This window comes from Heterodontus francisci, chromosome 23 (assembly GCF_036365525.1).
Source record: "Heterodontus francisci isolate sHetFra1 chromosome 23, sHetFra1.hap1, whole genome shotgun sequence".
Classification (NCBI taxonomy): domain Eukaryota; kingdom Metazoa; phylum Chordata; class Chondrichthyes; order Heterodontiformes; family Heterodontidae; genus Heterodontus; species Heterodontus francisci.
This window is the reverse complement of record NC_090393.1, coordinates 6,167,578-6,190,656: the sequence shown is the minus strand read 5'-3', so window position 1 is coordinate 6,190,656 and position 23,079 is coordinate 6,167,578. Positions and strand designations below refer to the sequence as shown.

The 23,079-nt window shown below is 42.5% G+C and overlaps 1 protein-coding gene across 13 annotated transcripts in view; it reads right to left on the bottom strand.

The window, feature by feature from the left end:
* The window catches only part of ep400 (E1A binding protein p400), a 164,455-nt gene that overhangs the window by 60,239 nt on the left and 81,137 nt on the right, over positions 1 to 23,079 (bottom strand). For 11 of the 13 annotated variants that reach the window (XM_068054601.1, XM_068054607.1, XM_068054605.1 and 8 more), the window contains 7 exons: positions 20,053 to 20,231; positions 15,665 to 15,955; positions 12,933 to 13,097; positions 7,979 to 8,149; positions 7,795 to 7,889; positions 7,008 to 7,327; positions 1,734 to 1,936 (listed from right to left, as the gene is read on the bottom strand). In XM_068054601.1, the coding sequence (XP_067910702.1) occupies positions 1,734 to 1,936; positions 7,008 to 7,327; positions 7,795 to 7,889; positions 7,979 to 8,149; positions 12,933 to 13,097; positions 15,665 to 15,955; positions 20,053 to 20,231 (1,424 nt within the window). The remainder of the gene's footprint in view (positions 1 to 1,733; positions 1,937 to 7,007; positions 7,328 to 7,794; positions 7,890 to 7,978; positions 8,150 to 12,932; positions 13,098 to 15,664; positions 15,956 to 20,052; positions 20,232 to 23,079) is intronic. The other 2 variants (XM_068054603.1, XM_068054604.1) reach the window with 2 other exon arrangements.

Genomic DNA, 23,079 nt, shown 5'->3' with positions numbered 1-23,079 from the left:
CAATTTTGGAGCCCTCCAATTCTAGCCTCGAGTATGTCCAAGATTAATCGCTCCACCACTGGCAGCTGTCCTTTCAGTTGCCTAGGTCCAAAAGCTCTGAAATTCCCTCCCTAAACCTCTCCACCTGTCTCTCTCTTCCTTTAAGACTCTCCTTAAAGTCTACCACCTCTTTGCCTAAGGTTTTGGTCCTAATCTCTCCTTACATGGCCCAGTATCAAAAATATTTTTATTGAGAACACTCCTGTGAAGTACCTTAGGATGTTTTGCTATGTTAAAGGCACTATATAAATGCAAGTTGTTGTTGCTGGATATTGGCCAGCAGGGCGTTAACAAATGCTGCCCATTAAAATCAACTGGGCCTCCCAGTGCTGCTGGCTGACTACTTGCTAAGCTACTCTCCTGCCTGGGAGCTAAAATCTGCCAAGCAGCCCCCACCCACTGCACGGCAACCCTCCCCCAAAATGTGGCTTTCGCACCCAACTATATCAAATGACTGGACATTTAATACAGAAAGAAAACAAATGGGTAACGCTTTGGCAAAGTACACAGCATGGCATGGAATGTTATCTCCACTCAAACGCCAGAGGAATGTCACTACCTTTACAACAAATCATTGCATTGTAGAAGTGACAAATCACAGAATTATTACAGTGCAGCAGGAGGCCATTCGGCCCATCATGTCTGCACTAGCTCTCTGAATGAGCAATTCACCTAATGCCATTCCCCAGTCTTCTCCTCATATCCCTGCACATTCTTCCTTTTCAGATAACAGTCTAAATTCCCTTTTGAATGCATCCAGTTCTCAGCGCCGCACTTTACGAAACATGTGAAGGCATTAGAGAGAGTACAGAAAAGATTCACCAGAATGGTTCCAGGGATCAGGAATTTCAGGTATGAAGACAGATTGGAGAATTTGGGACTGTTTTCTTTGGAGAAGAGAAGGCTGAGAGGAGATTTGATAGAGGTATTCAAAATCATGAGGGGTCTGCACAGAGTAGATTGGGAGAAACCGGTGTCTGATGTAAATGTTATAATTTTATATATTTTATGTATCTGGCTCATTCCAGGATGTAGCAGGTGATATTTGCAACACCTTGCAGTTTGTCATCCACTGTTGTGTAATGGAGGACACTGAGGCTCCCTATTCATTGCGAGCTAACTATATTTCTGTCTCTCTTGCAAGAGAGAAGCAGGCAGATGCCGAAAACTGAACACAGTCTCTAGATGGGCTCTGACCAAAGTTCTGTACAACTGGCACAGTGGCGCAGTGGTTAGCACCGCAGCCTCACAGCTCCAGCGACCAGAGTTCAATTCTGGGTACTGCCTGTGTGAAGTTTGCAAGTTCTCCCTGTGTCTGTGTGGGTTTTCGCTGGGTACTCTGGTTTCCTCCCACCACCAAAGAATTGCAGGTTGATAGGTAAATTGGCCATTATAAATTGCTCCTAGTATAGATCATGTGGGATTAGTATAAATGGGTGGTTGATGGTCGGCACAGACTTGGTGGGCCGAAGGGCCTGTTTCAGCGCTGTATCTCTAAATAAATAAATAAAAAATAAAAACCGTTCACCATCATGAAAGGATCGAGAACAAGAGGACACAGATTTAAAGTGATTGGCAAAAGAAGCAAAAACGACGAGGAAAAACTTCTTCGGCAGCGAGTGGTTAGGATTTGGAATGCATTGCCTGAGTGTGTGGTGGAGGCAGGTTCAATCCAATACATCTACTTTACTGACCTGAGTCAAACTGTACAAGCCTCGGGTCAGTTAACTGTAGCATTGCCGTCGACGTAACCTGCTGCAACTGTTGGGAGTACGGAGCCAGCTCCTTTTTAAGATTAGATTTAAACAGCCGCATGCGGTGCACGTAGGAAGGCGGAGGGTTAAACGTGTACAGAATTGGTGGAGGAGCCAGTACATTTGGAACAACACAGTGAACCCTGTGAAAAAGGCACAACATTTTTAGTGCAAAAAGTTTCAATGCAAAAAGTGAGACTAACCTAAATGAGAATTAAAGCAAATTTAACTTCAGACCTATATTGTGTCGCATTTGAAATAGAGACATTGATTGAGACGGTTTTGAATGAAAATGCCATAGTAAAACTACAAAATAACACACTAGACAGAGAATTTGTTCAATGAAATTCAACTTCAGTTCTTATGGCCTGTGTATACATTCAGGAAATATACCATCAGATACAAGATCATACCTTGCCAACAGTTAACAATTAAAGTGGACACTTTTCAGCTTTAATACACGTTTATATTTGCAGCTATGATGCTGCACATATCACACTAAATAGTAGGGTGACCCTCCAGCACAGTGCTGAGGGGGTGCTGTACTGTTGGATGTATGATATATTAAAGAAAGACCCTGTCTGCCTGTTCAGGTGGACATAAAACAGATCTCATGGCACTTTTCCTTTGAAGAAGAGACATTTGCATGGTATCCTGTCCAACATTCATTCCTTAAACAATACCGGTTCACTAGTCATTTATCTCATTTTCTGTTTGTGGGACCTTCCTGTGGCAAAATGGCTTCCTGTGTTTGCCTACCTAACAAACTACACTTCAAAAGTAATTCTTTGGCAGTGAAGAACTTTAGGACATCCTTTGTACAGGATGCAGGCTAGATACAAATGCAATTTCCTTCTCCCTTTCTTCCTACTGCAGCTGCTTCTTGAGTCTTGGCTGTGATTTTTACCTGGATTACTTGCTTTCTACAAATCTGTAAACAACAAAACAATGGAAAGTTAAATTATGATTCCTTCCAAGATTGGAGAAATATGGCCAGGGTGTCAAGTCTTCTCCCTGATTATGACTGGAGCAGCAATACAAGACTTTTCTAGCCTTTACATCACACCACTCGTATTTGCAGCAAGAATTTACAAAGTACTGCAGCTTCTCCTACATGTCCGATACCAAACCAAATACCTTCACAGAATGTCACTTGTAAAGCTTTGTACATCGTTATAGGGTTAACCATCGTTAAAGGGTTAACCATCATTGTATTCAAATCCCTCCATGGCTTCACTCAGTCCTGTAACTCTGTAACCACCTCAAGCAAAGGAGGATCAAGGGATTGATTAAGAAGGGGAAAATAGGGTACGAGAGTAAGCTTGCAGGGAACATAAAAACTGACTGTAAAAGTTTCTATAGGTATGTGAAGAGAAAAAGATTGGTGAAGACAAATGTAGTCCCTTACAGTCAGAAACGGGAATTTATTATGGGGAATAAAGAAATGGCTGACCAACTAAATGCATACTTTGGTTCTGTCTTCACAAAGGAGGACAAAAATATCATGCCAGAAATATTGGGGAACACAGGGCTTAGTGAGAGAGAGGAACTGAAAGAAATCAGTATTAGTAGAGAAATGGTATTGGGGAAATTGATAGGATTGAAGGCCGATAAATCACCAAGGCCTGATGGTATGCATCCCAGAATACTTAAGGAAGTGGCCCTAGAAATAGCGGATGCATTGGTGGTCATCTTCCAAGATTCTACAGACTCTGGAACAGTTCCTACAGATTGGAAGGTAGCTAATGTAACCCCACCTTTTAAAAAGGGAGGTAGAGAAAAAAACAGGGAATTATAAACCAGTCAGACTGATGTCGGTAGTGGGGAAAATTTTAGAGTCCATTATCAAACATTTTATAGCAGAGCACTTGGAGAACAGTGGTAGCATCGGACAGAGTCAGCATGGATTTATGAAAGGGAAATAATGCTTGACAAATCTGCTGGAATTCGGTGGGCTGAAGGGCCTGTTTCAGTGCTGTATCTCTAAATAAATAAATAAATAATAAATAACCAGTAGAGTTGATGAGGGGAAGCCAGTGGATGTGGTTTATTTGGACTTTCAGAAGGCTTTCGACAAAGTCCCACATAAGAGATGTAAAATTAAAGCGCATGGGATTGGGGTAGTGGATTGCGATGGACAGAAAATTGGTTGGCGGACAGGAAACAAAGAATAGGGGTAAATGGGTCTTTCTCTGAATGGCAGGCTGTGACTTGTGTGGTACCGCAGGGATCGGTGCTAAGACCCCAGCTATTCACAATATACATTAATGATTTAGATGAGGGAACTAAATGTAATATCTCCAAATTTGCAGATGATACAAAACTGGGTGGGAGAGCGAGTTGTGCGGAGGATGCAGAGAGACTTCAGGGTGATTTGGACAAGTTGAATGAGTGGACTAATGCATGGCAGATGCAATATAATGTGGATAAATGTGAGGTTATCCACATTGGTAGCAAAAACAGGAAGGCAGATTAGTATCTGAATGGCTATAAACTGAGAGAAGGGAATATGCAGCGAGATCTGGGTGTTCTCGTACACCAGTCGCTGAAGGTAAGCATGCAGGTGCAACAGGCGGTAAAAAAAGGCAAATGGTACGTTGGCCTTCACAGCGAGAAGATTCGAGCAGGGATGTCTTGCTGCAATTATACAGGGCCTTGGTGAGGCCATACCTGGAATATTGTGTGCCGTTTTGGTCTCCTTATCGGAGGTAGGATGTTCTTGCTATAGAGGGAGTGCAGCGAAGGTTTACCAGACTGATTCCTGGGCTGGTGGGACCGGACAGTTGAGGAGAGATTGAGTCAGTTAGGATTATATTCGCTGGAGTTCAGAAGAGCGAGGGGGGATCTCATAGAAACTTGTAAAATTCTGACAGGACTTGACTGGGTAGATGCACTAAGGATCTTCCTGATGGTGGGGGAGTCCAGAACCAGGGGTCACAATCTAAGGATACGGGGTAAACCTTTCAGGACTGAGATGAGGAGAAATTTCTTCACCCAGAGAGTGGTGAGCCTGTGGAATTCGCTACCACAGAAAGCAGTTGAGGCCAAAACATTGAATGTTTTCAAAAAGGAGTTAGATATAGCTCTCGGGTCTAAAGGGATCAATGGGTATGGGGCAAAAGCCAAAACAGGCTATTGAGTTGGATGATCAGCCATGATCATAATGAATGGCAGAGCAGGCTCGAAGGGCAGAATGCCCTACTCCTGCTCCTATTTTCTATGTTTCTAAGCCCAACAACCCTCTGAGATCTCTACACTTCTCCAATTCTGGCCTCTTGAGCAAAACCGATTTCTTTCGCTCCACCATTGGCAGCCATGCCTCAAGCCACCTTGGCCCCAAGCTCTGGAATTCCCTCTAAACTTCTCTGCCTCTCTCTCCTCCTTTAATATGCTCCTTAAAACCTCTCTCTTTGACCAAGAGTTTGGCCATTTGTCCTAATAGCTCTTCAGCTTGGTGTCAAATTTTGTCTGATAACACAAATGTGAAGTTCCTTGGGACATTTAACTAGATTTATAAACACTAGCTGTTGTTGTCTGCTGAACCAGGACTGCGAACTGCAAAAGTTTACAGGTCATTCATTTCCCTCCTCGTTTAGCAATATAATTTCTCCAAATCTTCAGAATCCCAGACACTACCAGACATAATTTTAGGTCTTCAATATATTTTTATCTGTTTATGCTGTATTCACATTAAATATAGAACCTTGTTCTCCATTTAACTTCACCCCCACTCCCACATCCTACCCCCTCCCATCCACTCTACCCAGCTATTTTCAAGATGCTTCTGGCTGTACAGAGACCATGCACAATACACCAGCACCAATGGTCTCCTATGGAATACGCCACCTCCAGACCAATTATTGCTATTCATGGCACATAGTTCAATTAAATGTTCTGGGCAGGAGTAGACCGTTGGCCCATGTAGCCTACCCTTCCAAGCCACACATCAGGTTCCTTCCTGTGCTTCTGGAACTAATAAACATGCATCACTTCATCCTGGAATCCAATCAGTCCTTGTTTAAATCCTGTCATGGTTTTCTACTCCACCACCCTCACTGCTCATTTACTGCAGAATTCTATCACCTTATTACTCAGAAAATATTGCCTAAACTTCCTATTTTCTCACAACTGTGCCTCGTAGTGCTCAAAGTCTTCAAATTGTAGAAGAACTTTCCTGGACCCAAACGCCACCATTTCTATGATAATTTCACAGGGCTATATCAGTTCTCTCCTCATTCTCCCCTTCACCAGAGAGTAAAGTCCCATGTGGTAATACCCTCTCTGAGACAGAGGTGTTCAGGTTTAAGCTCCACTCCAGGACTTGAGAACTTAATCCGAGTTGAGGCTCCATGCAGTCCTGAGGATGGCTGCGTTGTCAGAGGTGCCATCTTTCAGATGAAACCTTAAACCAAGTTAGCCTGTTCAAGTGGATGTTAAAATGATACCGTGGAACTGCTCGAAGAACAGGAATTCTCTCAGTGTCATGGTCAACACTCCTCTCTCAACCAAATCAGATTAACATATCATCGCCGTTTGGGGTGAGGAGGAGAGAATCTTGCGGTGTGCAAATTGGCAGCAGCATTTGCTTATGTGGCAAAAATGGTAGCATTTTACAAGTAATTCACTGGCTGTGCAACACTATGAGACATGCTGAGAATGTAAAAGGTTCTACATTGATCCAAGTTTTTACTTTTGTTCACTAATCTTTCCTCATTAACTAGCTCTCTCAGTTTAGTAACCAGCCTGAATGTGGAATTCCAATATTTCCAAATCTTGTTTTAAACATGGAGACTTAACACTGGAAGCAATGTTGCAGATGTAGTCTCAACAACTTTCAACGCCACACCTTAACTTATAGGCACTTCCCACAACTCACCCTTAGCTTTAGATCCTGAACATTTTATGAGCTTTCACCACCAGCTGTGAATGCTGAAATGATCTATCCAGGATGCAGGAAATAAGACCAATGCTACATCAATTTTAGGTTAAGGTGGAGTCTACAGCTCACAATTTAAAAGCTGGATCAGGTTCTGCAGATTAATGCAAAAAGCACCAGCTTTAGATTACCGTACAGATTTGAAATTAATTATGTCTCATGATATTAATGGCCTAATATATTAGATGCTCATTCGTACCTTCATTTGCGATATAAAGATGCTACTGTAAAATTAACCGCCAACCCGTTATGACTTATCACACAATAAAAGTGTTTACCTTTTCATGATGTCTTGCATACTATCTTGCCTCTGATTCGGGGATAGGATTGCCTGTGACAAAGAGTCCGTCCGTTTCCAAGATATCTCAGCAAAGGAGTCACGAGGTGACTGCAGAATGTTGCAGCAGTTCACATAACCAGAGGAAAGCCAGGAGTTCACAGCTGATTTAGGCTTTGTAAGTCTATATTCACCAATCAAGAAACAGACTCCCAACAGTTCTGTACCATAGACGGGTACCACAGAACAACGCCTCTCGTTTATCAAAAATATCCGGTCCAAACGTTCCTTTATAAATTTTTTCTTTTCTTCTATAGAATCCTATAAATCAGAAACAAGATTCTTAAATGTGACAGAAAAGGACTGAACAAGCTGTAATTACAGCCTCAACAGGTTACCTCCAGAAGCATTAAAATTGGGGATGCATGTTAACAGCTATATAACCTATGCCATTCTCTTTCCCTGAAGTCATACAGTCCACACTGCATTTACACCCTCCCACCAGTGGTGGTGCAGAAATGCCTCCACTGGAAGGAGGGTGTAATTGCAGCGTGACAAATTTACACAAGCACCATTATAAATATGGAAAAAATTGATAGGAAGTGTGCACAGGTTTTCTTTGATGATCATATGGATGCAAAGATAGACAAACTAGTTCTCCCATAGGCGCTCAGTTTATAATTTTTCAAAATCCTACTAACTGCAAAAATATTGACCTTGGAAGATTAATATGAATACTCGGAACTGACATGACGACTTTTACAATCTGTTCAGAAGAACGTGATTACCTGCGCAGCAGTTCCTAGAGAGGATATCGGCCTTAGGATTGCTCCCTGCTCGCCAGATGCTGAACTACTAACTGTTCTGGTTGTGAGGAAAGATGCTGAAAAACAGAAAACAACATTTATGACCTGTGGCAAATGCTGATGCATGAACAGAGCATATTAATTACACAGTCTCTCGGTTACTTACCCTGTGTTGAAATAGGGGTGGAAACAGAACTGGGTACTATTCCTTGCTGGTTTCCAGAGGCAGCAGATGCATTTTGGACTGCAGTGCCCTGGGATGGTGCTTGCATCAAAGCGTGACTTTGTTGACGCATAATCTGTTGCCCCGGTGCTGATACAATTTGGAGGACATTACCTGCAGTTATTTTGTTTTTAAATTAAAAAAGGGTAATTAAATGATTTTTGTCACACAATGCAAAATTTATTACAATCAGAATTTTCTTGCAGAAAGCTCTCATCATCTGATTCTTTCTCCATGGATAATTAAACTTTTCTTTCCTTCTTATTTGGATGTTGAGACCCCGATTTTTATTTCAGATGAACTGGCAGTAAAGTTGTGCAGTACGGAGCAACCACTGCAAGCAGTTATGTGCCTCTGGGGCAGGGTCCTCAGAGAGTGGTCTCCCATTATATGGCTGGAGGGCATATTTGGGCCTTCTTTTACTCTATATTTGTTTTGTTCTCGTATCTTAGATCATTCTCATAGCCAGAATCTGAACTCTCTTGCGTTTCAAGTGTTTCTTCACTAACTTTACTAACTAGGCAAATGTTTGTTAATATGTCCAGGATAGCAAACAGAAAATCTGCCTATCGATTATTTTTTATTATTTTTAATTGCTGTAATTATCCTATGCCTCCACAGGATCTCCCCAGTCCTCAATAAGCAATATAACATGACAATAGTGAAGTCTTGCTTCAATTGTACAGAACCTTGGTTAGATCGCACTTGGAGAACTGTGTGCAGTTTCGGTCCCCTTACCTTAGGAAGGATACTATTGCCATAGAGGGAATGCAACAAAAGTTCACCAAACTTATTCCCGGGATGGCGGGACGGCGGGACTGCCCTGTGAAGAGAGATTGGGGAACCTGGGCCTGTATTCTCTAGAGTTTCGAAGAATGAAAGGTGATCTCATTGAAACCTATAAAATACTTAAAGGGCTAGACAGGGTAGATGCAGCTAAGATGTTTCCCCTGGTTAGGGGACACAATTTCAAAATAAGGGGGAAGCCACTTAGGACAGAGATGAGGAGGAATTTCTTTACTCAGAGGGTTGTGAATCTTTGGAATTCTCTACCCCAGAGGGCTGTGGAAGCTCAGTCATTGAGTATGTTAAAGCAGAAATTGACAGATTTTATCTTTATTTATTTATTTTTATTTAGAAATACAGCACTGAAACAGGCCCTTCGGCCCGAGTCTGTGCCAACCATCAAGCACCCATTTTATACTAATCCTGCATTAATCCCATATTCCCTACCACATCCTCACAATTCTCCTACCACCTACCTATACTAGGGGCAATTTACAATGGCCAATTTACCCATCAACCTGCAAGTCTTTGGCAGTGGGAGGAAACTGGAGCACCCAGCGGAAACCCACGCGGTCACAGGGAGAACTTGCAAACTTCACACAGGCAGTACCCAGAATCGAACCCGGGTCACTGGAGCTGTGAGGCTGCGGTGCTAGCCACTGCGCCGCCCCGAATTGTATTTCTAAATACAAATGACATAAGGGGATATGAGGATAGTGTAGGAAAAAGGCACTGAAGTGGATGATCAGCCATGATCATACTGAACGGCGGGGCAGGCTTGATGGGCTGAATGGCCTACTCTGCTCCTATGTTCCTATCAGATTACATTCTAGTTTTAAACTATTAAGCAGATTCAGTCAATGAACAAAACAGCATGGAATATATGTTTCTCGTCAAAATATTGAGTTCTTTTCTCAAGAAAAGAGAAGGCTGGAGAGTGAGGGGTGACCTGATAGAAATCTTTAAGATATGAAAGCATTTGGTAGGGTAGATGATGAACAGAAGATGTTTTCATTGTGGGCGAGTCCAGAACTAGGGGCCATAAATACAAGACAGACATTCATAAATCCAATATGGAATTCAGGAGAAACTTCTTCACCCAGAGAGTGGTGAGAATGTGGAACTCGCTACCACAAGGAGTAGTTGAGGTGAATAGCATAGATGCATTTAAGGAGAGACTGGATAAACACAAGGGAGCAAGGAATAGAAGGATGGGATGAGACTCATGTGGGCCAGAAACACTGGCATGAACCTGTTGGGCTGACTGGCCTGTTTGTGCTGCAAATACTATGTAAATTCTAAGGTCCTATCTAGATGCTAAAACAGTTCTTTTAAACATAATTTCTACAGATGCAGTTCTTCCTTGAATTCTTTAAGTACTGCAGCTATTTAGTCTACTATGTCTTTCTGTGAAGCGTTCAAACTGTTCAACTCAACCCCAATCAACTTAATGCTGAGGGCAAATAGAAGGCACTAGCAGTTATTGAGGTTTGTTAGGTATTAAAATTGTTATAGATTGAGCCATATTCAAAAATGACTGGTCATCATCCATAAATTAATGAATCAAAGTCTGAACCACTCATCGATCCCTCCCCTCTCTTGTTATAGGCTACGACAGTGCAGGCTGTGTTCTAAACTGTGCGCTATATCTGAATTAAAAGGAAAGTTACCAGACCAGGACAAGGTAGAACTGTTTTGTTTAGTCTTGATCAAGATAACCTGAGGTGGCTGTTTTGATTCCTTACAAGTCAAGAATCAAAGCAGCCACCTCTTCAAGAGGCTGACTGACAGGCACTGATATTGGGAATTCTGCTGAGAGATGGTAAGATGACAAGGTACTTTATCATCCAGGCATTGAAGTAAGAGACAAAACAGAATGTGTAGAAAAAAAAAACTTCTGAAAGGAGAGAAAAGCAGCTGGAAGCTGTTCTTCATCTGAGAACCAATAGGAAAAAGTAGGAAAGTGGTCTGGAGGGACAGTTGGAGGTTTTGTTTCTAATATAAGACCTCAAAAGGCAGTAATCTCAGGTATGCTCCCAGTGCCACACACTGAACAAGTTATGGAGGAACAGATTAGATATGTCAATTGTCAACAGTGGACAGACTGAAATAGTGCAAGCTGGCAGCAACTTCAGTGCAACATTTTACCTTAACTATTCAATGATCTTCCCTCTTCCCAAAACTCTGTTGGTAAATGTGGGTGTGGAGGCCGGGGTGGCTAGGGGTACAATGCTGGATCTGGAGAGGTGTCTATCTCTGTCAGATGACAAGCTGGACGGGGTAGGTTTGTGTATACACCCCCTGCCTTTGCTCCCAAGAAGGTATTTCTTTCCAGTTGACTGCTAAGTCTGTTGTAGCACAAGTGCTGATCCTTCCAGCACACAAGGATCTCTGATCATTTTCCTTCTCAAAGCCAGCCAGTGGGACTGGACAACTGCAGCTTTCAGTATCTGGGTCGGAGCCCTGACACATCTATGTGCTCTTAGCTCTATTCTTTGGAACGGCGGCATAATGGTTATGCTACTAGAACTAGTAATCTGGAGGCCTGGACTAGTGATCTGGAGACATGGTGCTGGATTTAACGTGAAAAATGGTGGCCCGCCCGCACTGGCTGCATGTCGCGCAGCCACAATATTAAACGCGACAGCTCATTTAAATCGTCGGGGCGGACCATGACTGTCCCTGCTCCACCCCGATGACAAGGAGGGGACGGGTGGTCTGTCCCCGGCAATGGCGTCAGGCGACACTGCGCAGGTACCAACGCCATTTTTAAAGGGCTTTGAGCCCTACATTGCAATTTAAATTTTTAAAGGAATACTCATTTTTTTTTTTAAATACATAAGGTGATCCTGACCCTCTCCCACCCCACCCCCAATAAGCATAGAAGTAATTACCTGCCCTCTCCCCCCACCAAAACACTTACCTTGTGCTGCCGACCTTCCCCCTGCCCCCAAAGTTCAGCAACTTTAAACTTTACCCCTTCCCACGACCCACCAGACCAATGAAATGAATCCGACCCCACTCCCCCAACTGCACTGAAAAAAAAAATTACCCCCTCGCCCACCCACTACCCCCGCCCCCCAACCAGTGTTCCACCTTGGATACCCAGTTGGGTATCCAAAGGCACGGGAATGCCAGCCACCAGCACCAATATCGCCCCGGAATTAAGTAATTAATTCATTTCTTTAAATAAATTTACACCCGTCGCTGAGGGGGCCACCACCGACAATATCGGGCCAGACTCTCCCAGCGTCGAGGCCCATAGCAGGCCTCCGCCGGAAGCATTTTCCGGACCCCCCCCCCGCCACAATCCTGCGTCGGGCATGGGGGTGGGGGCTGTAAAATTCATCCCATGTGCTCAAATCCCACTAAAGCGGCTGGGGAATTTAAATTCAATTTATTAAATAAATCTGGAATAAAAAGCTAGTATTAGCAATGGTGACCATGTAACTACCAGATTGTTGTTAAAAATCCATCTGGTTGATTAATGTAATGCAGCCCTCTGAAATGACCTAGCAAGCCACCACCTTCTCGAGGACAATTAGATATGGGCAATAAATGCTGGCCTCACCAGTGACGCCAACATCCCATGAATGAATGATAAATAATTTGAGGAATATGGTGGGGCATGGTGGTGGGTTGGAATCACTTAGTTTTGGGTGTTGACTTTCTGTTTCTGAGCAGGCAACAAGTTAATGCTTATTATATCTGGCCAGATATTGACTGGTGCATAGAAGGGCTTTAAAATTGCATTAGCAGTTGGCTGAAGCTCTGAGCCTCTCGCATCTTAGAAAATAATCTCCAGAAGTTGTCACCTGATAGCAATACCTTTAACTAGATGACCTCCGTTGGCATTGCTCATGGTGTGTCAGAGGACGCAGTGGAGCTACATCATCGCTTAGTAACCAGAGACTGCAAATGCAGGACCTGCCTGCATGGAGAATTCCTATTACGTAGACATTTCCAAATATAAACACGGACATAAAAAGTGTGACCAAAAATCACAACAACAGGAAATTACATCTGGGGAAAAGAAATGCGCGTGTACACAAAACATACATATTTTAACTGACACGCCATATACATGATCGCTGCTTGCTGCTGGATGTACCTTGTAACTGGAGATGCTGGCCTGCAGTGAGCTGCCGCAACTGACTGCTAGACAAGGTAAACTTGTTGCCTTGGAAGTGCAGTGTCACGGGCTGACTAGTCTGGGTGCCTCGTCCTTGCCCACCAGCTATGGAGGCAAGCTGGGCGATGCTAACGACTTCTCCACCTGCAAGGGAAGGACAGTGTGCAATGCAATTATAAACAAGGAATTAGGACCATTCTCTTTTGGCGGTTAGTAAATCTGCACCCAAGCTCTACTCATGCAAGGTCATCTACAGTGCACAAACAAGGTGTCAGAGAAGTTTATGCAGGAAAAGCAAAGTGAGATCAAGTTGAAAAAAAATTTGGCCAGGCAATTGATTATCCAGCTAACCAGTGAATATCTATTAAAAGATATCGCACACCTACCCTGATCTTCAAATGGAATTTTCTGGCAATGATTCATGAAGGCAAGAATTAAAACAGCAATATTGGTTCATTCCCCGCTTGAAACTTTGTCGACTATGTTTTTTGCATATTCTTTCATGGAATGTGGGCATCGCAGGCAAGTTTGCATTTAGGGCCCCTCCCTAATTGCCCTTTAGAAGTTGGTGTTGAGCCACCTCTTTGAATACAACTGAATGGCTTGCCAGGCCACTTCAGAGGCAGTTAAGAATCAACCACATTGCTGTGGGTGTGCAGTCACATGCAAGCCAGATGGGTAAGGATAGCAGATTTCCTTCCCTAAAGGATATCAGCAAACCAGACGGGTTTTTACGAAAATCCTTCATTACTGATACCAGCTTTTTATTCCAGTCTTATTTAATTAACTGGATTTAAATTCTCTAGCTGCTGTGGAGGGACTTGAACTCCTTTCTCTGGATTAGTCCAGACCTCTGGATTACTAGTTCAGTAACATAACAACTATGCTACCATACTCCCGATGTGTATAATCTGAAAAACTCATACTATTGTTTGGCACAGTGAGAGCTTTGCTAAATTAGTTAAAGGTAGAATTAGGTTATATATAAGCAAAGCACATTCTTCTGATGAGGTTTCTCTTTATTCCTTTTCCCCATCATCCCCCATACCCACCCCATGAACAATTTTGGATAGACCCAAATTTCTTTAATGAATGTATTTTTTCTGCAGTTTGAAGAAACCTTGTTAACTTGGGAAATATTACTTGTGGCTTCCCATGTAGCCAGGCTAGCCAAACACTGTAAACAAATGTCCTTTAGACCGAGGCGTTTGAAGGATTTCGATGAATATAGTTGATGGGAGATGACGAAGACTTTCAAATCCAACACCCACGTCGAATGCTATCGGAGGATGGCGTCAGGTCTGTTATAATCAGCTGCCTGTAAAACCTTAAATGACACCCTGTTATTGTCAGTGTTATGAAAGTGAGGTGCATTTTTACACTGCCTTTGCAAGAGTACCCACAAACAGAAAAGGCAAAATGAGCCAGCAGAGTCTCTGCTGAAGTTTATTAAACTCCTGCAGTCTTATCAGTGCTCCCACCCCTTAAAAAGACATTTGAGAGACAATTTTCCTCCCAGATCTGTCTCATATAGGCTGCCAGTTAATTTTACTACCTTTAGCAGGAAGGAGGGAACAATATCAAAACCCTAACAGGCAATGATATAAACTGAACTTTGACAGCTATTTCTAATCACTGCAAATGCCATGAATATAAACCCTGGATTTTATGTATAATAAATAAATGGAATGGGTGCAGTTAGTTTGGTTAGATTTCTAAACTTGTATAGAGTAGTTTATTAAAGTGGAAAGGAAATCTGTTTCTCCCAGCTTCATTTAAGGGCAATGGGGTAAAGGAGCCTGATTTAACACATTAGCACTGTTGACAGTGAGGACAGGATATGGGGCTGGGGATATTATTTCCCCCACCCCCAACCCACTGTTGATAAAACTTCTTGCAGTATAAATGGGGTGACCTCAGCCAACTCTTGAAAACAGAGATCTAGGTTCCAATTATGGGTTACGAGGCAGCAACATTAATACAGGGCAATGATCTAGATGATTAATTATTGTTAAAAAAAAGTATCATTTTCCATCAATACTGCAATAGGATTTGATACAACTTAAGTAAGAAAATCAACTGATTAAAAATTATTTGAAATTACCGCCAAAATCTTTGAAATGCCTAATCAATATGACCTAGAAATGGATTATTTCATATTATCTGCCCATTTTATTTGAAGCTGACTTTTATTGTTCAAAATAAAAAGCAAATGCAATTTTTTTTTCAATGAATTATATAAACAAAATCAATTTAATGAGACATTTTGTTTAAAAAAAAGGCTTACAAACTGGAAACTTCTGCAGTCCCAAACACAATTCTTCAAGAAAGACCTGCTACTTTAAAAAAAAAGTTTTAAGCAGCTTTTGTAAAGGCAGTGCATTATCCAGAGGATAAATTTATCATCAGGTCAGTACTTAATATCGAAAAGACATGCTAGAAGGCAACGTACATACAAAAGTGAAGCAGAGGACAGTTTTTTGTTCATTAGCCATGAACCATAGCCAGAACTTGTCTGAAGAAAATCTCAGCAGGTGGATTAGTCCCTTACCAAAAGAGAGATTTGCAATAAATAGGGCAGCAAAAGAGAATTTGAAAAAAAGGTTGAAAATTTGGTTGCTCGTGAGGGACAGTCCCTGCCAGCAAGAAATAAGTGAATCATGCAACAGTAATAAGTGGGAGAATTAGGCAAAATCTGTGAGGCCACTTACTAGGCAATCGTGCCTGGGCCTGTGAGGTCAGCACCAGCCTCTGATGTACCACATTAGTTGTCGGGGCGGTGTGAGCGGAGGAGGCCTGTTGCTGGGCATGGCCAGAGTGCGAGGCCTGGGAAGTGGCCTGTCCCTGCTGGGTGACCAGGCCTGCTGTGCTGCCCAGGGTTGGGCTGGCTGTGCTAGAGGTGATGGTGCTGTTCACCGCCTGCGGCTGTCCCGGTGCACTGGCAGAAGTCTGAGTCATCTGAAACGGAGTTGCTGCTGCAAATGACAAGTGGTTGGTTTGTGCTGGCCAAAATACGAGAGACTTTCATCAAAATCACATTCACATTTCAAACTTTGCAAACTCAGCACACCTCCAAAAAAAAAGGGCAACAGTGATTAAAATTCAAAGTATACTCACCCAGTTACTGAAACTAACTAGCTATTTCTTCAAGTAGGCACAATATGTGCAACTTTAAGTCCACTGTTTCTCACCTATATAAAAAAAACTGTATACTACACTATAAATAGCATTTTGTTTCAGCTCTGGCAAAAGGGGTACCACTCTCGCCGGAGTCACGAGGCTGTGGGTTCAAGTCCCACTCCAGGGATCTGAGCACATAAACCAGCCTGACACACTCAGTGCCGTACGGAAGGACTGCTCCATTGTTAGAGGTGTCATCTTGTCAGTGAATGGTTAAACTGAGGCCGAGTCTTCCCTCTCAAGTGGATGTAAAAGATCTCATAACACTATTTTGAAGAGGAGCAGGAGGGGTCTCCTCAGTGTTCTAGCCAACATTTATTCCTCAGCCAACACCTAAAACAAATGGTTTGGTCATGTATTTGATATTTGTGGTGCCTACTTTACAACAGTGACTGCACTTCAAATAAAAAACTTTATGGGGTGTAAAGTGCTTGTGAATGTCCAGAGATGGTTATTTAAATGCAAGTCATTCTTTCTTAATTAATTAAAGCATTAGAAGTTCATTTTGGCCAACAGCCAAAAGCACGAATGAATGCAAGAAAGTTTGAGAAAGCCTTGGGAGTGTCTTGAGATACAGCCAGCTTTAGAGTGTCGGTGAACGCTTTTGTCACTTCAGTGGGTTTTAATACATTTTGGACTAGTGATGATAGATCAGCACAGCTCAAACCCTCCCCCAGTCCAAACAAGGAAAAACATAAATTTGTCACATATCTTAACCATATAATAGGACGAGGAAGAGTTTTGATGGAAGCTCAGCTAGCGCAACGTGTTCATGTATTTCACTACAGCATTTGGAATCATAGTCTCAGGATAAGGGGCAAGCCAGTTAGGACTGAGATGAGCAGAAATTTCTTCACTCGAAGAGTTGTGAATCTTTGGAACACTCTACCTAGAAAACTGCAGATATTTAGTCATTGATTATATTCGAGAGAGAGATAAATTTTTGAATACTAAGGGAATCAAGGAATATGGGGACAGTGCAGACAAGGGGAGTTGATAGAGAAGATCGGCCATGATTTTATTGAATGACAAGGCAGGCTGGAAGGGCCAATGGCTTACTCCTGTTCCTATTTCTTATGTTCATAGAAGCTTGAAGTTCCTGCTTTACAGTCATATTCCTTCGAGAAGAAATATAATGCAGTACAACCTGGTGGCAAGGCTGGTAGCTGCAAGCTGCAATCCCAATGGCAGTGCAGACGCTGGAAGCAATATGACTGTGAAGGCTAAATAGCTAAGCCATTTAGGATCCACTCTGTGCACAAGCAGTGAAATGTTGCTACAGCCTTGGGTTACCAACTCTGGACAGACGCAATCCTGGAGATTTCAACATCTGACTTCCTGCCTTCAACCACCTCGCCCAGTCAAACAGTTCTTTCCCTGCCCCCCACATCTCCCATTTTTCTTTTATAAATAAATAAGCAAAACAGTGATTAAAAGGAAAAAAAAAAGTACACAATCTTTTTTAATGCCCCTATGATATTTTTCAAGGCACGCAAGTCAGTAACATCACCAAACGAAGCCTACAGGATCCATCAAGTCAGTGGCCTTTACTACACTAACTAGGGGTTACACAAACTAGAGAGGTATTCCCCGGAATTTAGAAGGTTAAGGGGTGATTTGATTGAAGTTTTCAAGATAATAAAGGGAACAGATAGGGTAGATTGGGGAAATTAGGAAAAACTTCTCCACGCAAAGGATGGTAGAAGTTTGGAACTTTCTTCCACAATTGGCAACTGATGCTGGGTCAATAGTTAATTTCAAACCTGAGACTGATAAGATCTTCGTTAGTGAAGATATTAAGGAATATGGGGCAAAGGCGGGTATATGGAGTTGGGTCGCTGATCAGCGATGATCTCAGTGAATGGCGGAACAGGCTCAATGGCCTCCTCCTGTTCCTATGTTTGGTGAGATGTAGTGACCATTGGGATTAGCATCGGATGAGCAAGTCCTGCACTCTGAAAAACAGCACCTCGAACTTCCCACCGTCTTGCACAAAATTTTTTTTTAAATCTCTAGGCAAAATCCACCAGGCAAATGTTTACTCTGCCCCTGCTAAAAAGTAAATAGCAGTGGTATAAAATTATTTCCATAAGAGCCACACCTGTAAATTTAACAAGTTACCAATGTCTGGGGAAACAAAAGTAAAACACTTACGCAGGAGGATTTCTAGGTTAGTGTTCAAGCTCTGCTTCAGCCAAAACCCATGCTGTTAATAATGTGGACAGCATTATGTAGTATTCAAATTCTGTATACAATTTAAAGTTTTCCTGCTACAATCAGTAAACTCTTAAGTGCATGTAAAACAGTTCAATCACTACTTGAGTGTGGGCACTGCCACTCTCCAATTTTAAAACATTAGGCATTTCATGATCAGATACATGTACCAGCTTCACCTGGCAGTGAAAAGGGCTCCTTTACATTTAAAATATTCCATTGGTAGAGGATGGTTTCCCTGATAGCAGAGTGGACCAATGAAGCTTATGCTGTGAAGGAGCAGGAGAGGGAGGAAAGGGGATGAAGGAAAGGGTGTGAAGGAATAGGGGAACAGGATAGGCACATGGGATTAGGAATACTGCCTGATTGGAGGATAAACATCAATACGGACTGGTTGGACCAAACGGCCTCTTTCTGTGCAATTTGACATAACATTTAGCTGTATGCACGGAAAGGGCCCATTTTCAATTTCTGGTCTGCAGTGAGTTACAGGACCTCAGCCAGGGTAGTGCTGAAAGCATAAGTAGCCTCATCATTACCAGACTGGATGAGGCAGGGCAGGAAAAAAATAGTCAGCAGGGTTCTTGTTTCTGCTTGCTATCAGAAATCAGGTGTAAATTTCCACAGACTTTCCCAAGGGTATGGTCGTGCAGTGATGTTACTGGACTAATAATCCAGAGAACAGGAGTTCAAATACCATCAAGTCAGTTTGAGAAATTTAGTTCAGTTTGGAGTGAACATCAAGTTGCCAGATTGTCGCAAAACCCAACTGGTCCATAAATGCCCTTTAGAGAAGGAAACCTGCCATCCTCACCTTGTGTGGCCTCTGGGTAACTGCGTTCCCAGACCCATGGCAGCAACCTCTCAGGGTAATAAATGCCAGCCTCGACAGCAACACCTACATCCCAAGAATGAATTTTAAAAACTCCAACCTTAACTTTGGAGGATACTCCAGCAAAATAGCTTAAATGGCTGTTTCCGGCATAGTTTAAGGCAGGATATCGGAAGAACACGTAGAAATTACTAGCACAAACTGTTGCAACCACTAGGTTAGGACAGGATTGGTATGTCCCACAGTTAAATAGCTTGGTAATTCTGTTTGGTGTCTCACATCAAGACTGACTGACTTAATAAGATGACAGAGTGTGTGGAACTGTGTCTCACGGTGAGTCACCACTTTCAGGAGGAACAGGGAAAAACTGGGGCAAAAAACTCATAGAAACTTTAAATTATAAATTCAAAATATCCAACAATTCCTAAAATTAAAAAAAAATATTTAGACACTATGTGTTGCATTGCAATTGTGCGGATTTTACAGGGTAAACATTTTAAAGCACCAAGCAGGTTTCAGAGAAGACGACCAGATTTACCAGGGAACAATGTAGCATTAAAAACTCACCCTTAAACTATACACACTTGGTTCAGCCCCTTACTAGAAGAAGGGTGCATCCTGATAGTTTAATATACAATATGTTAATCAGACCAGATACTTTAACACTCTCTTATCCTTCACCCTGGTAAAACTCAGTATTCTCTCACTTTTTGTCAAAATTAAACACTAAGGAGATTGCTCAAGATTTCAAGTACAAATCAGAGGGAAAGATGCTGTATTGTCAATGGAACAGGTAGCTGGTCATGAAACTCCTTCACTGATAAAAGAAAAAGTAGTTTATCAAGGTTTAAGCGGAATTAAGTTGTTTCTTACCCTGGGCAGAAGTTATAACCTGAGAAGCAGGCACTGCCATAGCTGAAGATTTGCCACGCACATGTCCTTGATGAGTCGGAGCCGCTGAAGCTGCACTGGGTGTACGCTGAGGCTGTGTGCCAACGACCACAACCGTCCTGTCATCTGGCTTTTGCCCATATTGCACAGGCTGGAACAACCTTGACATTTTTTTTTTGAAGAATACAAATCATAAACTTTAGGCTCATGCTTGATTTTGGGAATTGAGTGTATTAACTGTGTCTGGAGGCAAAGTAGCACAGCACATTGCAAGAATCAGTATGCAGCACCATTAGGAGATTGTGCTGTCTCCCTGCCTCGCTCCAGAGACTACAGCATTCGATCCAAGCTGACGCTCCCAGTGCAGTACTGAGGGAGTGTCGCACTATCAAAGGTGCCGTGTTTCTGATGAGACATCAACCTACAGCCCCATCTGGTCTCTCAGGTGGACATAAAAGATCCATGGCACTATTCAAAGAGGAGCAGGAGAGTTCTCCACCAGTGCCATGGACAATATTTATCCTTCAATCAACATCACTAAAAACATTATCTGGTCAATATCTCTCAGCTGTTTGTGGGATCTTGCTGTGCATGAACTGGCTGCCATGTTTCCTACTTTATAACAGTGACTACACTTCAATTAGTATGTAATTGGCTGTAAAGCACTACAGGATGTCCTGAGGTCAGAAAGGTGCTATATAAATTATTTTTCTTTCTTTCAGTGTTGATGTTGCATTGAAAGAAATAACACCTTTCACTAAAAGACACTGGAGAGGTAGAAAAAATATTTAGAAGTCGAATTGATGTTTGCCTTTATCTCAAGAGGGCTGGAATATAAAGGGATGGAAGTTATGTTACAGCTATAAAGAGCTCTGGTTAGACCTCCATCTGGGAGGTCTGGGCACCGTACCTCAGGGAGGATATAATGAGGATAGATTGGCTTTGGATGGGGGTGCACCACAGATCCACCAGATGGATGAGTTAAATTCTGAGGACAGGTTTCACAGGCTGGGCTTGTAATTCCTGAGGACAGATGATCATGGGTTGACATAATTGAGGTGTTTAAGATGATTAAAGGATTTGATAATATAGATAAAAACTATTTCCTCTAGAGAGTGTGTGTGTGTGTGTGTGTGTGTGTGTGTGTGTGTGTGTATGTGGGGCGGTGGAAGGAAGAGAAGAGTCCAGAGGAAAGGGGCATAAAATTAGAGCTAGGCCATTCAGGGGTGATGTCAGGAAGCACTTCTTCACATAAAGGACGGTGAAAATCTCAAACTCTCTCCCCCAAAAGATTGTTGAGGCTGGGGGTCAATTGAAAATTTCAAAACTGAGATTGATCGAATTTTGTTGGGCAAGGGTATCAAGGGATATGGAATAAATGTGGGTCAGGTGAAGTTAAGATACAGATCAGCTATGATCTAACTGAATGGTGGAATAGGCTTGAGGGGCTGAATGGCCTCTTCCTGTCCCTAGGCTTGTTAACAAGCTGGACTGCCCTCTTGGCCTCAGTCTGCCAAGGCAAAAGAAACGGATTCTGGATCATCTCAAAAATAATGAGCATATGTATTCCCCCCACACAAGAGATACAAGGCACACTGACTGGAGACAAAGGAGTTAAATTCTACATCAGTTTTGTTTCTAATGTATTATTAGAAATAGTATCAATGATGCCATTAATACAGAAATAGCCTGCTGTATTTAACGTATAAGTCACAGGGCGGGCACACTGTATGAACCTTTTGACATTCTATTTTGAGTCTTCAAGGGGGTCAGCAAGGACAACTGCTAAGATCAAAACATAGCAGGTGGCCATTTGGCCCATCAATCCTAAAGTTCCCCCAATCACGTTCCTTGGAAAATGACGGGATTTTAGCCTCCACTACTCTACCATTCCAAACAGTTGATCATGCTTTCTGTGAATAAGTTCCTGAGATCAAGACTTAGGCTCTTGTTACCTGTTTAAGTGGAAATAATTGCATTCATTATAATTAATGCAAATCTTAACTATCTGACTAGAGGATACAGGTTTAAAGCAAAAGAAAGGAAAATCTAAGGTTGGAACTGCTTGCCCTCCCACAGGATAGTGGATAATGTGTACTTCACTCCAACAAGAGCAGTTGATCCTATTTTGATTAACTCTTTAAAAAGAAGCTGAACTTGCCTCATTCCAGACAGTACAGGCAAGATTTTCCCTGCGGGCTTCTGAAGCCCCGAGTCAGGTTCAAATGGGGGTCAGAAGCACGCACGGTGTGGGAAACAGTCACTCACCTGTGATTTTCCCCAGAATGGCTAATTAATGGCCAGAGGGCAGGCTCAACATCCAATTAAGGAAGACAGGTGGGCTCTCAAAGCTGGTGGGTCAATCAGAAGCCTTCCAGCTTGAAAGCAGCAGCTGGACGTCATGCTAGCTACTGCCAGGCAGCTACACTGGCCATCACCACCTCCAGAAAATTGGAAACTAACTGGAAAATCCTAGTCAGCCTCCTTCATTTGGCCTTAAGTGGGCATTAATTAGTTTAATCGGCTACTGACCAAAAGGCGTTTGATACTATGCCACACAACACACTTGAGAGCAAAGTTATAGCTCATGGAATAAACGGGACAGTAGCAACATGGATACAGGAAACAAAGAGTAATGATTAATGGATCTTTTTCGGGCTGGAGGCAGGTTTGTAGTGGAGTTCCCCAGGGATCAGTGTTGAGACCCTTGCTTTTCCTGATATATATGAATGACCTAGATCTTGGGTACAGGGCACAATTTCAAAGTTTGCAGGTGATACGAAACTTGGAAGCATTGTGTACTGTGAGGAGGATAGTGTAGAACTTCAAAAGGACATAGACAAGTTGGTGGAATGGGCAGACAGGTGACAGATGAAGTTCAATGCAGAAAAACGTGAAGTGATTCATTTCGGTAATTGGAACATGGAGAGACAATACAAAATAAAGGGGCTGCATGAGCAGAGGCACCTGGGTGCTTATGTCCACAAGTCATTGAAGGTGGCAGGACAG